This window comes from Scyliorhinus torazame, chromosome 13 (assembly GCF_047496885.1).
Source record: "Scyliorhinus torazame isolate Kashiwa2021f chromosome 13, sScyTor2.1, whole genome shotgun sequence".
NCBI lineage: Eukaryota > Metazoa > Chordata > Chondrichthyes > Carcharhiniformes > Scyliorhinidae > Scyliorhinus > Scyliorhinus torazame.
In genome coordinates, this window is record NC_092719.1 from 70,314,774 (window position 1) to 70,331,959 (window position 17,186).

At 46.6% G+C, this 17,186-nt stretch overlaps 1 protein-coding gene across 1 annotated transcript in view; it reads left to right on the top strand.

Annotated features, from left to right (window-relative positions):
* LOC140388097 (phosphatidylinositol 3-kinase C2 domain-containing subunit gamma-like) overlaps positions 1–17,186 on the top strand; it is a 310,331-nt gene that overhangs the window by 13,753 nt on the left and 279,392 nt on the right. Inside the window, exons 4-5 of the mRNA XM_072471736.1 lie at positions 10,745–10,875; positions 14,248–14,405. Of these exons, the coding sequence (XP_072327837.1) occupies positions 10,745–10,875; positions 14,248–14,405 (289 nt within the window). The remainder of the gene's footprint in view (positions 1–10,744; positions 10,876–14,247; positions 14,406–17,186) is intronic.

Sequence of the window (17,186 nt, forward strand, 5' to 3'; positions counted from 1 at the left end):
CCGGTAAGGGACCTAGTCCAATTTATGCCGGCGGGACTGGCATAGAACCAGCGGGACTTCGGCCCACCGCGGGCCGGAGAATCGCCGGGGGACGTCCGCCGACCGGCGCAGCGCGATTCCTGCCCCCACCGAATCTCCGGTGCCGGAGAATTCGGCGGCCGGCGGGGGCGGGATTCACGCCCCCCCCCCAGTGATTCTGCGACCCGGCGGGGGTCGGAGAATCCCGCCCCCTATCTCTTGTTTCTATGCCAAACCCTCAGGTGTGTGCCCATACTTCTCAATATCTAATCGTACAATAGTCTAACCAGAGGATTTAATGGCAGTTACCCCTTGTGATGTTAATGCCTTTCTAATGTCTGTAATTTCAATTTACCCCAAGGCAGGCTCGAATATGTGACTTGCCATGCCCTGTTCCATATATGGATCATGTTTCTCCTTCCCGAGACACTAATGACACCTGCTCTGCTCTCTTTTGCATGGGCACTTTTATATCCATAAGATATCTCAATGGTGGCACCATCCCAACAGTGCAGAAAATCCTCAGTCCTGCGCTGGACTGTCAGCCTTTGTTTTGAGCTCATGGTTCTGGGGCGCAGCTTGAAACTATGACCTTGCTGATGCAGAGACGAGAGGGTTACCACCAAGACACAACTGATAAATTTGCTCTGAGTTTATAACTGTTCAAGCTTTACTGAGTACCTTGTTACATCTTCTAAAAGCTGTGATTAGATTGTTGCAATGTAACTCCTGCTCGTATGCCTTCACTTATAGTGCCACATGCTGTCAAGTGATATTTTAAGTGCTGTCATAACTAGAGACGTTGAACATCAATAAAGGAGTTGGAATATTTGAGGAAACCCTTAAAGATTAGCATAAGTGCCTGCGTTACCATATTTGTCTCATGGGAGCGGCACTGCTAGTAACCCCTGTAAATCAGAGCTTCCCAAACTGTGGGCCTCGACTCCCAGTGGGGGTCGCGAAGCAAGATTTTGAGGTCGTGACCCCCAGAACAACAATAGCTGCCATGGAGCTTGGACTGATTTCTGACAGCTGTAAGTCCCCTTTAAATCCTTTGTTGGTGGACATGGCCAAATGGACTGCCACCAGAGGTCCAATTGCTGCTGCAAAAAAAGTTTGTGAAAAGGTAGATGTTTGGTTTTTATTGCAGAAAGCCTATTTCTTCAGTAATCAGGATCATTATGAATTAGTAATCATGATTCTGTTACATTAATAATCGGAATCCTATTGCAAAAATAATGAGGATCCTTTTACATCAATGCTCAAGAGTTCTATTACATTGATAATCAGGATTCTGCTACATTAATATTCAGGACTTAATTACATGGTTTCAAATGCACTAATAATCAGCTGCCTACTGTTTCAATATTCCAAAAATACTGAATCAATAATCAAGATGTTATATTAATAATTAGAATTAATTCAATGAATAATCAGGGCCAATTGCATCGATAATCATGACCCTATATACCATTAATATAATCATAGATTCATAGAAGCATATCATTTACAGTGCAGAAGGAGGCTTTTCGGCCCATTGAGTCTACACCAGCCCCTGAAAGAGCACCCTACCTAAGACCACACCTCCACCCTATCCCCGTAACCTAGCAACCACACCTAACGTTTGGAACCTACTGGGCAAGTTAGCGTGACCAATCCACCTAGCTGTACATCTTTGGACAGTGGGAGGAAACTGGAGCACCCGGAGGAAACCCACGCAGACACGGGGAGAATTTGCAGGCTCCACACAGACAGTGACCCAAGCCGGGAATCGAAGCCGGGTCCCTGGCATGTGAAGCAACAGTGCTAACCATTGTGCTACCCTGCCACCAATTTGCCAATTGTGTCATCAATCATGATTCTATAAGATTAATCATCAGGTTGCTATTACATTAATCATCAGCATCCAAATATATTAATAATCCCCTCAGATTTTCACTCTGGGGTCACACAATGTCTGAGGCATTACTATAGGGTCACACTGGGAAAAAGTTTGGGACTCACTGTTCAGGCATGTGCGCATACTTCCCAATATCTAATTATGTGATAGTGTAACCTGAGGATTTAATAATAGGAATCCCTTCTGGTGTGAAAAGAATGTTGTGCCTCTTATTCCAATTTCCCAAAAGACAGGCTGGGACATTTCAGCGAGATGAAGTCAGATACAAATCTTTGCCTGCTTTACTTTGCAGACAGACAGGGTAAATCCCAAATCCCAAAGTGTTAGCATGCAAAATTTGTAGTTTAGTTTGCTGTCATAATCCCCACGAGGGCCACGGGGAATCATTGATCTCATCCTGGTCCTTGTGGGTGAAAGCTATCGTAAACAAAGAGGGTTTGTTTACATATTTGTAATAGTTTGTGTAATGCAGCATCTCACTCCCAGTTCAATCCTAGCCAGGGAGGACTGGGAAGACTTGTCTCTGGGAGTGAGATGTTGCATTACACACAGACTATTGCAAATATGTTGTTTACGACAGCTTTCCTCTGAGTTATCACCGTTGCAAAATCAAAAGAAAACACTACCGAGGCTGTGTTGCACTTTTACTGCAGACTGAGTTTGTTTTCATCAGTAACCCTCCAGCGGGTATTAAAATGTAATGCAGTTCTACAGATAGATCAATATGCTGGGCTGAAGTATTGTTACACAGCGACACGATGCTTGGGGGGGTGGGAAACGCCACATTCACTTCCAAAGTGACTAAGCATCAGTCAGCTTTCGTACCCTGCTTATTTGTTGAACATAAAGTAAGATACAAGTCTACACCAGACCTCGGGCACTGAGAGTATAGAGCATTCCTAATGCTCTTAAATGTGTTCTATAAAACACAGGCAAACATATATGAGTGGGTGGCCCATTAAAGTGAAGTTAGACCCATGGAGATACAAACTCGCACAGGTTTAATGGGAATTGTAACTCTTCCCTCCTGGTAGAAACAGAGGGAGCGGATAAAATGGAACAGGGGTTTACATTTGATCTCTTGGACTGGATTGTAGATTGCAGGCACCTAGTCGAGGCCAATGGGTCCTTATTTAAATATGCAGATTAATGATATCTTTGAGACTGCAGGAGTGCACCATCAGCCCCAGGGATGACATTTTTATTTAATTTTGTCAATTGCCTTTGAAATTTAGATTTTTTTGTACAGTTCCCCATCCGGGGTGGTCACCCCCACTCGTTTATTTGTTTGTTTCTGATTATTCATTTTATTAAAAAGAAAATGGGTACAATTCTCTGGGAAAATTTGGAAGTGGGGTAGCGAGCGCAAATTGCCACGAGCTTCCCGGCGCTCGGCCCAACGAGGCTGGCAACAGAATTCAACATTATTCGGCACATAATGAGGCCTCACGGGCTTCTCATCACAAATACTGCCTTTCCAGCTGATTCACCAGGACAGCGCTCGCCAGCTCCCCGCTAACAAGGTCGAGCAGCACTTAAACTACACTTACACAACCAACCCCAGCCAGCTCACAGTAACGTCGCGCAGGAGACCGGCCCCAGGATTCGGGGATGCTGACCTGGGGAGGCTCCTAGACGCAGTGGAGGCCAGGAGGGATAGCCTGTTTACCCGAGGGTCCTGGAGGGTGAGCCATAAGGCTGCCAGTGCTGCCTGGGAGAAGGTGGTGACAGCTGTCATCCCGTGGTGTGTGATCAGGAGGACTGGCCTTCAGTGCCACAAGAAGGTCAACGACCTACACCGGACAGCACGAGTGAGTAGACACCAACGCCCCTCACTCCCCCCCCCCCCACACTCCCCATGCGGCCCCAACTCCCCCCCAATCCTCCTTTCACACCGCCCCCCCCCACCCCACACCGCTGTGAACCACGTGTGTGGCTGACGATGCCCTCTCTGTGTCTCCTCAGGAAAAGCTCTCCCATAATCGGCGGGAGAGGGCCAAGACTGGCAATGTGGTGCCGGACTTATGAATCCTCACCTCCTTTGAGGATCGTGCCCTGAAGGTGACTGGGGTGGCCGAGTACAGATCGGTCAGCCACGCGGAGGCTGGCGGAAGTTGCAAAGTTGAGGAATCACCGGGCTACACCCGGAGGACCTGTCGAACATGTATAGTGATTGCCTTACTGACTGACCCTTCCCTCCCACTGACCACATGAGCATTCTCCCACAGGTCACCCATCCCGGGCGACACCCTCTCCTGACTCCGAGGAGAACACCTCGGAGGAGGGCTCCGAGGATACAACTGTTATAGTCGCTGCACAGCTGTCATCCCCACCTTCCACCAGCACAGATACACACACCTCGGTGGGAAATGCTAGTGGTCAGGTTTCTGGGGCACAATCTGGGGAGCAGCACACCGCTGAAGATGCACATCAGGTGGAGGCCGGAACCCCCAGGTGAGACAGCAATCAAAAGGCTGCTGGATCCCAGGGCCCAGCTGGGTCCCAGCCTGATGCTGAGCCTTTAGTACAGATGCACTTGGAGATGATCGAGACAATAGGGTATTGGCGGGACATTCAGAGGGAGATGTCAGTATCACCCCAGCAGATTCATAGCCACTTGGAGGAGTTCTAGAGTCTACGGGTGCAGGAGATGACGCCGGCAATGTGTGGCGCCAAGGCCAACACTAATAGGGTGGCGACCATGGTGGAGAGCCTGGTGCATGACGTCAGGACCATGAGTGAAGGTGTCCAAGACATTGCGCAGTCAATGACGGCCCTGACTGAGGGTCTCGACAGAATGTCCGACTCACTGGGGGATGTCACCCAGTGCCAGGCCCACCTTGAAGAGGTTCTGCGGGACATGTCCTGCTCTCAGATGGGAATGGCCGAGGCGCTGCGGAACCTGTCCCAGTCGCAGCTGGGCATTGCAGAGGCGCTGCAGCGCATGTCCCAGTCGTGGAGGAACATCGCTGAGGGCGTCAACACAATGGTGCGGACTATGGAGAACCACCAGGGCTGGCAGAGCCAGATGATGTACAGGCAGTCGGGGCTCGAACCAGTGGCCCCCCATCCCAAGGTGAACCCTAGGTCCTATTGGCACCGACCGAGAGGACGGGGCACTGAGTGCCCTCCAGCCCCAGAGACCCTGAAGACGTCCGCCAGGAGCATCGAATGCCACAGGATGAGGTAAGCAGTGAGCTTCTTCCACGTCAGATGTGCATTTTGGGGAAACATCTAGACTAATGGTAGAGCTAGGAGGGCAAAGCACGTTGAGGATCACTGAGGACACTGGGGGAGGGGTGGGGGGCTGTAGGTAGGGGATGGGAGTGGTGGGCATTGGGGGGATGGGGGGGCGGCACAATCGGGGGTGGGGTGTACAAGACATTAAACTCCTTTTTGCACAACCATTATGATGCCTCTGTCACTTCCTTCCGCAATGCGGGCCGACCTCCGGACCCTTTGCCCATCTCTGCAGGCATCCCCCCCGCCCTCCCCACACCCCCCATGCCACTCACCCATCCTCCGGCCGTGGGCATGATCCCGGAGCTGTGTCCCATCCCCTGGATGTTCGGATGTTGCGTGTGTGGTGTTGCCTCCCACATTATTCAAGCACAGTGTCCAGGCATCAGGGTGTGATTGGGATGCTAGGCAAAGACTCCTACATGCTTCATGGCCCACCCACCCACGGAATCCACTTGGCATGTGTGAAGTGCTCACTTAACCATGATTGCCAATTCCTTGTTGGCAATAGCATTCAGCCACACGGCCAGAGGCCTCGGCAGACTGTGGGGCTTATGTGTGGTCACTGAGGCAGAGGCAAGGGATGGCCCCAGAATTGGCAAACAAGATCCAGGGTTTGGCATGGTGGTGCCATGAGCAGTTGTCCCCCGGTTGCCCCCCCCCCAGTGCCTTCCCCCACCCTTCCATGGCAAGCTACCCCTGTGCAGGGTCCCCCACCCACCGCCGAGCACTAGGGTGGCAAGCCCAGCGCCCCCGTGCTCTTTTCCATTGAGCGAACATAGCTACTCACTTTCTTGTCTCCCCATGGAAGCCCTTCCGTCAGGTTCACGTTTTTCAAAAGGACTACTAATCGGCACGAGCATGAACACTTGCTGGGGAGGCTGCTGAATCACAGGAGGCCGCTGGATATCGGGTGGCTCCCGTTAATTGTCTGGATACAGGACTATGATGACGAATCCCGATTTCACCTACAGGAGCGGGCTAGTTGCATCGCAAACTGTTTGGCGCCTGGCGCGGCTCTTGTTTTCGGCCTCTCCCGCTATTCACTGGCCTCATTTCACTCGAGCGAGACTGCAACAAGGCTGGAAAATCGTGCCCAATATCTAAGACAGGCTTCTATTTTAACCTGAAGCCTGAGCAGGAAAGTTGTTTTATTCCTGGGAGTGAAGATCAACCTTGATGGGTCAAATGCCTCATTTCGGCACGGTGGCACAGTGGTTAGTACTGGTGCTTTACAGCGCCAGAGACCTGGTTCGAGTCCCGGCTTGGGTCACTGTCTGTGCGGAGTCTGCACGTTCTCCCCATGTCTGCGTCCGTTTCCTCCGGGTGCTCCGGTTTCTTCCCACAAGTCCCAAAAGACGTGCTTGTTCGGTGAATTGGACATTGTGAATTCTCCCTCAGTCCCGAACAGGCGCCGGAGTGTGGCAACTAGAGGATTTTCACAGTAACTTCACTGCAGCAGTGATGAAATAGTATTCGGAATAAGATAAATGAGTTGATGGCGCAAATCATCGTGAATGACTATAATGTAGTGGCCATTACTGAAACATGGTTAAAGGATGGTCACGACTAGGAGTTAAATATCCACGGGTATCAAACTATTCGGAAGGACAGAGTGGATGGTAAGGGAGGTGGTGTAGCTCTGTTATTTAAGGATGACATCCAGGCAATAGTAAGGGATGACTTCGGTGCTATGGACGATAAGGTTGAATCCATTTGGGTGGAAATCAGGAATAGTAAGGTGAAAATGTCACTGATAGGAGTAGTCTATAGGCCACCAAATAGTAACATAATGGAGGGGCAGGCAATAAACAAAGAATAACTGATGCATGTAGAAATGGTAGCAGTTATCATGGGGGATTTTAATCTACATTTCGACTGGTTTAACCAGGTCGGTCAAGGAAGCCTTGAGGAGGAGATTATAGAATGTATCCTCGATAGTTTCCGAGAACAGTATGAAATGGAACCTACGAGGGAACAAGCGGTCCTAGATCTGGCCCTGTGTAATGAGATAGGATTGATTAATGATCTCATAGTTAGGGATCCTCTCGGAAGGAGCGATCACAATATGGTACAATTTAAAATACAGATGGAGGGTGAGAAGGTCAAATCAAACACTAGTGTTTTGTGCTTAAACAAAGGAGATTAGAATGGGATGAGAGAAGAGCTAGCTAAGGTAGACTGGGAGCAAAGAGTTTATGGTGAAACAGTTGAGGAACAGTGGAGAACCTTCTAAGCAATTTTTCACAGTGCTCAGCAAAGGTTTATACCAACAAAAAGGAAGGACGGTAGAAAGGGGGAAAATCGCCCATGGATATCTAAGGAAATAAGGGAGAGCATCAAATTTAAGGAAAAAGCATACAAAGTGACAAAGATTAGTGGGAGACCAGAGGACTGGTAAATCTTTAGGGGGCAACAGAAAGCTACTAAAAAAGCTATAAAGAAGAGTAAGATAGATTATGAGAGTAAACTTGCTCAGAATATAAAAACAGATAGTAAAAGTTTCTACAAAAAAGAGTGGCTAAGGTAAATATTGGTCCTTTAGAGGATGAGAAGGGAGATTTCATAATGGGAGATGAGGAAATGGCTGAGGAACTGAACAGGGTTTTTTGGGTCTGTCTTCACAGTGGAAGACACAAATAACATGCCAGTGACTGATGGAAATGAGGTTATGACAAGTGAGGACCTTGAGATGATTGTTATCACTAAGGAGGTAGTGATGGGCAAGCTAATGGGGCTAAAGGTAGACAAGTCTCCTCGCCCTGATGGAATGCATCCCAGAGTGCAAAAAGAGATGGCTAGGGAAATTGCAAATGCAAGTGATAATTTACCAAAATTCACCAGCATCTGGGGTGGTCCGGTGGATTGGAAATTAGTAAACATGACACCACTGTTTAAAAAGGAGGTAGGCAGAAAGCGAGTAATTATAGGCCAGTTAGCTTAACTTCGGTAGTAGGGAAGATGCTGGAATCTATCATCAAGGAAGAAATAGCGAGGCATCTGGATGGAAATTGTTCCATTGGGCAGACGCAGCATGGGTTCATAAAGGGCAGGTCGTGCCTAACTAATTTAGTGGAATTGTTTGAGGACATTAACAGTGCGGTAGATAACGGGGAGCCAATGGATGTGGTATATCTGGATTTCCAGAAAGCCTTTTGACAAGGTGCCACACAAAAGGTTGTTGCATAAGATAAAGATGCATGGCATTAAGGGGAAAGTAGGAGCATGGATAGAGGATTGGTTAATTAATAGAAAGCAAAGAGTGGGGATTAATGGGTGTTTCTCTGGTTGGCAATCAGTAGCTACTGGTGTCCCTCAGGGATCAGTGTTGGGCCCACAACTGTTCACAATTTACATAGATGATTTGGAGTTGGGGACCAAGTGCAAAGTTTGCAGACGACACTAAGATGAGTGGTAAAGCAAAAAGTGCAGAGGATACCGGAAGTCTGCAGAGGGATTTGGATAGGTGAATGGGCTAGGCTCTGGCAGATGGAATACAATGTTGACAAATGTGAGGTTATCCATTTTGGTAGGAATAACAGCAAAAAGGATTATTATTTAAATGATAAAATATTAAAACTTGCGGCTGTGCAGAGAGACCTGGGTGTGCTAGTGCATGAGTCGCAAAAGTTGGTTTCCAGGTGCAACAGGTGATTAAGAAGGCAAATGGAGTTTGTCCTTCATTGCTAGAGGGATGGAGTTTAAGACTAGGGAGGTTATGCTGCAATTGTATAAGGTGTTAGTGAGACCACACCTGGAGTATTGTGTTCAGTTTTGGTCTCCTTACCTGAGAAAGGACGTACTGGCGCTGGAGGGTGTGCAGGGGAGATACACTGGGTTAATCCCAGAGCTGAAGGGGTTGGATTACAAGGAGAGGTTGAGTAGACTGGGACTGTACTTGTTGGAATTTAGAAGGATGCGGGGGGGATCTTATAGAAACATATAAAATTATGAAGGGAATAGATAGGATAGATATGGGCAGGTTGTTTCCACTGGTGGGTGAAAGAAGAACTAAGGGGCAAAGCCTCAAAATAAGGGGAAGTAGATTTAGGACTGATCTTAGGAGGAACTTCTTCACCCGAAGGGTTGTGAATCTATGGAATTCCTTTCCCAGTGAAGCAGTTGAGGCTCCTTCATTAAATGTTTTTAAGATAAAGATAGATAGATTTTTGAAGAATAAAGGGATTAAGGGTTATGGTGTTCGGGCTGGAAAGTGGAGCTGAGTCCACAAAAGATCAGCCATGATCTCATTGAATGGCGGAGCAGGCTCGAGGGGCCAGATGGTCTACTCCTGCTCCTAGTTCTTATGTTCTTATGCAGTGTTAATGTAAGCCTACTTGTGCCACTAATAAAGATTATTATTCTGTATTGTTACATCCTATGATTATAAATGTAGATTAAACAAAAAACTGTTCGGATGTCATTCTTTTACCTTTGCTTTCTCCCTTTGGATCTAATAAGGAGCCTATTCCCCAAAATCTCACATGGTTCAATGTGTGCAATGGCTTAGTGAGAAGGGACAACATAGTATTAGGTGACCAGTATTATGTGCATTTAAAGTTCTTTAAATGTTGTCTTCAACAACTATAAAATTAAGGTTAGCAAAGCCAAATGTGAATCTTACTAAACATGCCTGGATTAAGCCATGGATATCTAAGGAAATAAAGGAGGGTATCAAATTGAAAGAAAAGGCATATAGAGTTTTGAATAGTAAAGGAATTAAGGATTAAGGTAAGTGGGCGGGTAAGTGGAGCTGAGTCCACAAAAACATCAGCCATGATTTTATTGAATGCCGGAGCAGGCTCGAGGGGCCAGATGGCCTACTCCTGCTCCTAGATCTTATGTTCTTATGTTTAAAATTGTCATAACCCCCACGAGGGCCAAGGTGAAACCATCCTTAATCTCCCCATGGGGCTTATGGAGTACGAGCTTCCCAGATAGGGGGCAGAGGCCACCCACCTGAGGCTCATTATGAACTAAGATAAAAGTCGGCCCATAGCAGAGCCTGGTGATTCTAGTCCTCCTAACAAGGACTGTACTGGGAGTGACATGCTGCCTTCAGCAAGACTTTGTAAATAGTTAAAGTTATGTTCATTTACCCGCCAGCTTCCACTGAGTCACTAAAAAAAAATTCCACATTTAATTGGGACTAGATGATTCGAGTACACCCCCTTTCTCATTTCCCATTAGACCTGTAAGGGTCCAGGTGGCATCATGGTGCCTGTCTAACATCTGATCACACCGTAATTGAGCTGGGAACCCATCCTATCTCACAGTCTCTCCATGATAAGAATTAAAAGTGAAAGTTTGTATTTTTGCATCCAATCCCCTCGAGACATAGGAGGAAATGTGATAATGGAATCGATCCTTGACTTCATCCTTACCTGTATAATAGTTTTGGATTAGCGGAAGAATGGCTTTGACACTTGTGTTTAACTGAAAGCTTATAACCTGCGGCCTCGAGCCTGGATCCAGTCTTAAGCTCCTTCCCAGCCATTCATGGACTTTAAATACTGTCCCCTATCTCTTTTTCATTTCAAATATCCTGTACTGTTATTTCAAGTTACACTTTACTCCTGGTTACAGTTCCCTGCCAGGTACAATCCAGGGGAATCGAAAGAGGTGTCGCTGCCTTTGATGGATCAGCAAGTGAAGCTAGTCGACAAGCTCGAGGGAAGTAACGAGGAGGTTGCTGCCCTCTGCAACTTGTTAAATATGTAAGTCTGGAATATTCAATGAAAGTCACTTGTAAAATGTGAAGAGTTAGCAACTTCCAATCTGTCTGCTTTTTGAGAAAAGATTTTTAAGGTGTTATTTCCCAAGATGGGATGCTTTCTAGTCCATTTCAGCAGCATCTCATCGGGCCCCATTTCTGTTCTTGATGCACTTTTGCCTTTCTACCCAGTACATCTATAAGAATTTGTTTTACAGCATGATATGGGAATCATATCTGCATCGTAAACTAATGGAATCAAGAGAGTCACACATTGAACATGTAATGAAATGAAAAACTTTTAATTTTCGCAAAATGGAGCTGGATCTTTAAGAAGACAATTAATTATTTTTAACATTCCATTCAGTCCAGGTGTGCTTTCATTGTAAATTAGCACCTCCGGCAAAAAGCTTTACTTGACAGTTGCGTATATCATAAACTCAGACAGAAGAGCTAGTTGGTAAAATGAACCTTAATCATAGCTCCTGTAGCCACTCTATTTCTGTCAAGAAACCTTAAGAAAAATTTAGCTTAATGTTATTTAATGGCACTTTTCGCTCTCTCCTTGACTTCTCTGGTTTGTTTTGTCTTGGGGCTGCTTCAGTATTTTCTTCCTACCTTCAGTCAAATTCCTTGCTCTCAAGGTCTGTTTCTGGTCTTTCTTCTCTGCACCTATCGTCGCTTAGTTTTTGTCAAGGCATCTTAACTAAACCCAATTTCCTGTCTTGAATGGAGAAAGGGGTTATTTGTGAATCCCATAAAGTTATTTTGAGTCACTAAATGCTCAGTGGCCATTTGCTTATCTGCATTTCCAGTTGTCCACCTCACAGTCCTCGGGTGTAGTCTTTCCAATGTGGTTCCCGTGGGCCTTCATTCAGAGCAGGCGACTCTGGGACATTGTCCCTGCAACAGAATCATCACAGCTAGTTACGTGATGCGAGAGTGCAAAATGACTCCTAACACTCACACAGTTCTTTTTAACTAAAATAAAATATTCCATTAAGAATGCATAAATCAAGAGTGGTATTACTGCTGAAATGCTAGAAAGTTAAGAATAACGCCTAGAAACGCTTAGATAGGGTGGATGTAGGGAAGTTGTTTCCATTAGCAGGGGAGACTAGGACCCGGGGGCACAGCCTTAGAATAAAAGGGAGTCACTTTAGAACAGAGATGAGGAGAAATTTCTTCAGCCAGAGAGTGGTGGGTCTGTGGAATTCATTGCCACAGAGGGCGGTGGAGGCCGGGACGTTGAGTGTCTTTAAGACAGAAGTTGATGAATTCTTGATTTTTCAAGGAATTAAGGGCTATGGAGAGAGAGCGGGTAAATGGAGTTGAAATCAGCCATGATTGAATGGTGGAGTGGACTCGATGGGCCGAATGGCCTTACTTCCACTCCTATGTCTTATGGTCTTATGGTCTTCATAGATTATCATAGAATTTACAGTGCAGAAGGAGGCCATTCGGCCCATCGAGTCTGCACCGGCTCTTGGAAAGTGCACCCTACCCAAGGTCAACACCGCCACCCTATCCCCATAACCCAGTAACCCCACCCAACACTAAGGGCAATTTTGGACACTATGGGCAATTTATCACGGCCAATCCACCTAACCTGCACATCTTTGGACTGTGGGAGGAAACCGGAGCACCCGGAGGAAACCCACGCACACACGGGGAGGATGTGCAGACTCCCCACAGACAGTGACCCAAGCCGGAATCGAACCTGGGACCCTGGAGCTGTGAAGCAGTTGTGCTATCCACAAGGCTACCGTGTATCTTAAAGATACACTCTCTCAAAGTCAGCAGTCTTGGGACTGAGGCTGTGCTAGAACTGGGATTTTTTTTAGATTTCGGGTTGGACCTTTATGGTAATCAGTGTTTTGGCCGAATCCAAGTTGGGTATGGTCAAGAGCCACTTAGAGCATGGGAATAAACCTTCGCATAAGCAGTGAAGGGGATAACAAATCTGACACCATGCCTTGCCAAATTGTCCAGGTATGTTCAGTCTAACTGAGTAAATTAAAAATAGAAATCCATGGCACACTCTAAAAATGGACAGCTCTGGTTTGGAGGCAGACAGCTTGGAGAGAGTGGACCGGTCCACCTTTGGATCTTTTATTATTGAGTTTGGCCAATCCAGATAAATTGTCCAGTCCCATCTTTCCTGAATAGACTTGATATTTATTTCAATCTAATGTAACACTTGAATGTAGCCAAGAGTCCCTTCAGGCAGCCTTCTGCCTGAATATCCCACTTGGCACAGGTCCAGCTTTGTGGATCTGAGCCAGATTTCTCAGGCCCCTTCCTTCCCCCTTCACTCTGCATCTGTTACACTCCAGCTCCATTGGACTTTGTAACTGGAAAATCTCCTGAGTGATTTCTGAGTACCGTCTTAAGTTCTGATCGAATGCCAAATTGTGGGCTTCCTGTCACCTGTCTTAGCGGAAGGTGAAGGGTAAATCTCCATAACAGTGGCTTGCTATTTTGTTCTTATTTACAAAACCCTGCTGCCTGACTAAAATAGCAATCCCTCGCCATAATTTATTTATTTCTACAAGCAGTCTGTAAGTCTCACTTCAATGCGTGTATCATTAGTGTTTAAGGCGGACCACAATAAAACGAATGCTGGGTGTCTGACAGAAAATGTTGGAAGCCAACCAAGGGTCCTCTAGCCTCTGTACAAAGGAACAAGATGCTTCTACACCAATCTCATAATTAGCTTTGAACTCAACATGCCAAACTCCACTGAGCTCTTCACTTTGATGTCCTCTGTGCTCACAGACAGTTTGTATTGTAAGAGCTCGTTCAAGCCCCATCATTTATTTTTCCATCTCTTGTTCTGCTGGAGCCTTGGAACCATTCTGTCGCTGGCAATCAGCACTCCGCTGAATTAGCAAGCAATGTTCACATTTCAGTATTGCATGTAAACACTTCACACCATGCTTGAGAAAGGGGAAGCAATCTCCAAAATATGTCATTCGAAACAAAATGGGACACAATCACATCATAAGATCAACAAAATTATCACAGTTGTACCACTTAAAAATTCACTGCAGAACTGCACAACTAAAATTCCTGTGGCCCTTAATAAGCTTTGCACTGCTACCATTAGGCCTAGGCAGATGGGCAATGGCTCTGAGGAAGAGCTATGAACCTGTCTTTTCTCTGTAGTGACACTGTTAGACCTGATGTACAGTTCTGGGCATTTTTCTGTTTTTGTTTACCTTATCTAAATACTTGTTCATGAAGGAGCCCAGCAGCATCGTAGCACGTAGCCAAACATTTGACTTGTTTGGTGTAAAGTGAACTTTAATTCAGCCTTTATCACTCTCTGTGCCCCTCACGCCTCCTTTTATTCTGGTTTGCTTTTGTTGCACAGGTTAAGAGCTAAATACCCGAGCTCTGAGACATGGTCAAACTGTGGTCTGATCAGGAGTATTGTCACAGAGATTCCCGATGAGCTTCTGCAGGTCTGGCGTATCCCTGTAACGATTGTGACGGACATTTTTCCGGAACCGGTTCAGACATCCCCACATGGTTGGTATTGGTTTAATAGTCGTGGGATCCTTTTGAGGCCCTAAAGGGCAAACATAGGAATGACGGGTTGTTACTCATGACATTTCTGGCGATATTAGTTTTTTTAACCAATTTGCATGAAGCCATTTGTATTCATTTATCTCCACTGCAGCTGACCACAGCAGTGACCGCATAGTGGGGCGGCACTGGGGCAGAGTGATCAGCACAGCTGCCTCACAGCGCCAGGGACCCAGGTTCGATTCTGTCCTCGGGTGACTGTCCGGGTGGAGTCTGCATGTTCTCCCCATATCTGCGTGGATTTCCTTCGGGTGCTCCAGGTTCTCCCCACAGTTCAAAGTGCAGATTAGGTGGATTGGCCATACTAAAAAATTGCCTCATGGTGTCCAATAATGTGCTGATTGGATGGAGTTGTGAGGATAGCGTGAGGGAGTAATCATAGGTAGGGTGCTCTTTCAGAGGGTTGGTGCAGACTCGATTGGCCAAATGGCCTCCTTCTACACTGTAGGAATTCTATGGATTCTATACCGTGGGCAGCACAGTAGCACAGTGGTTAGTATAGTTGCTTCACAGCGCCAGGGTCCCAGGTTCGATTCCGGCTTGGGTCACTGTCTGTTCGAAGTCTGCACGTTCTCCCCGTGTCTGCGTGGGTTTCCTCCCGCAGTCCAAAGATGTGCAGGTTAGGTGGATTGGCCATACTAAATTGACCTTAGTGTCAAAAAAGGTTAGGTGGGGTTACTGGGTTATAGGAATAGGGTGGAAGGTGCTCTTTCGAAGGGCCGGGGCAGACTTGATGGGCTGAATGGCCTCCTTCTGCACTGTAAATTCTATGATTCAATATTGTGCCTGTTTCTCAGCGGCATGCAGTTCACTGGTGGTGGGGTTCTCTAGTCCCGCCGCTTGTCAATGGAAATTCCCATTGAAGCCCCCCCACGCCACCGGAAAATCCACGGGCGGGAGTGTGCTGCCCACGGGAACAGAAAATCCTAACGGCTGGAGAATTCCGGCCAATAATTTTATATTTCCTTGCGAAAAGCCAGTAAAATATGAATTGAATTACATGGTGACTAAGGAGCCTGTTCCTGTCCTGTTAGTCAATCAGTGTGTTCACTCAGTAACTGAAGTGCTCAGTCAAACCCCAAAGAAGGAGAAACAGCCAACACAGAAGGAAGCCATTCAACCCATTAGGCCTATTTGTCTTGTTGAAAGGAACAGCAATGTAATGGTAATGTTACTGGACCAGTAATCCAGAGGTCTGGAGAACTGTTGCTCCCAAGCCAAGTGCCACAATGCCAATTGGGGGAGTTTAAATTCAACTAATCAAATAAATCTGGAATAAAATATTAGTCTCAGCAATGGTGACCATGAAACCGTCAGGGCACCATTAAATCCACCCAGCCTATAAATGTCCTTTAGGGAAGGGAACCTACTGTCCTAACCTGATTTCAGACCCACACAATGTAACTGCCTCTCAAACACCTAGCAAGCCACTCAGTTACAGCAAACCACTCGAGAAAAGTCAGACTAAAGAAAAAAAACAGGCTGCGCCATTGGGCATCGAACTCGTCATTGGATAAAATAAAAGCTTACTCAGTTAATCCTCACTAACATCTGAGGACTTGTCTCAAAATTGGGGAGCTGACCCAAAGACTAGTCAAACAATAGCCTGATTTAGTCATATTCACGGAATCATGCCTTACAAACAATTCACTTCCCCCATCACCATCCGTTGGATGTTCAGTTCTATCGGCAGGACACCCACCAGAGGTGTTGGCCAAGTGTTTTTTAGTCGGGAGGGTGTTACCTTGGGGGGCCTCAAACGTGACTCCAGACCTCATGAAATTTCATGGCATCAGGTCAAACACATGTAAGGAAATCAGAGAGAAATTCTGGAAAATCTCAGCAGGTGTGGCAGCATCTGTAGGGAGAGAAAAGAGCTAACGTTTCGAGTCCAGATTACCCTTTATCAAAATAAATCTTTGGCATCAAGTCAAACACATGTAAGGAAACCTTCTGCTGATTACCCCTGATTGCCCTTCCTCAGCTGCTGAATCAGAACTCCTCCATGTTGAGTACCACTTGGAAGAGGCCTGCAGAGTGGCAAGGGCATAGAGTGTACTCTGGACTGGGGGGGTTTCAATGATGATCACCAAGAGTGGCTTGGCAATACGCCCACTGACCGAGTTGCCGAGCCCTGAAGGACATGGCTGCCAGACGGGGCCTGCGGCAGGTGGTGAGGGAACTAACTAAAGGGAAAAATCTACTGACCGTGTTCTCGCCAATCTGCGTGCTGCAGATGCATCGGTACGAGCGACCACCGCCCAGTCCTTGTGGAGATGATGTCCCACCTTCAGATGAAGGACGCCATGCATGGTGTCATGTCACATACCACTGCACTAAACGGCATAGATTCAGATTAGCTCCAGCAGTCCAAAACTGGCCATCCGTGAGGTGCATGGGCCACCAGTAACAGTAGAATTGTATACATTTAATCACAAGGATCAAATTTAGATTGCATAATTTTACATTTTCTGAGATGTTGACATCACTGGCGAACTTGGCAAGTATTGCCAATGTCTAGTTGCTTCTCAAGAAAGTGGTGGTGAAACTTCTTAAGTCACTGCAATTTGTGCTAATTCTCTCAACACGTTGTCAGGTGGAAAGTTCTGGATTATAACCCAAAGGCAATGAGGGAATGACCATTCTATTTTCAAGTCAGGATCGATGTACGACTCGATAATGTGGAGAGACATTGGCGATGATAGAGATCCCATGTACCTACCT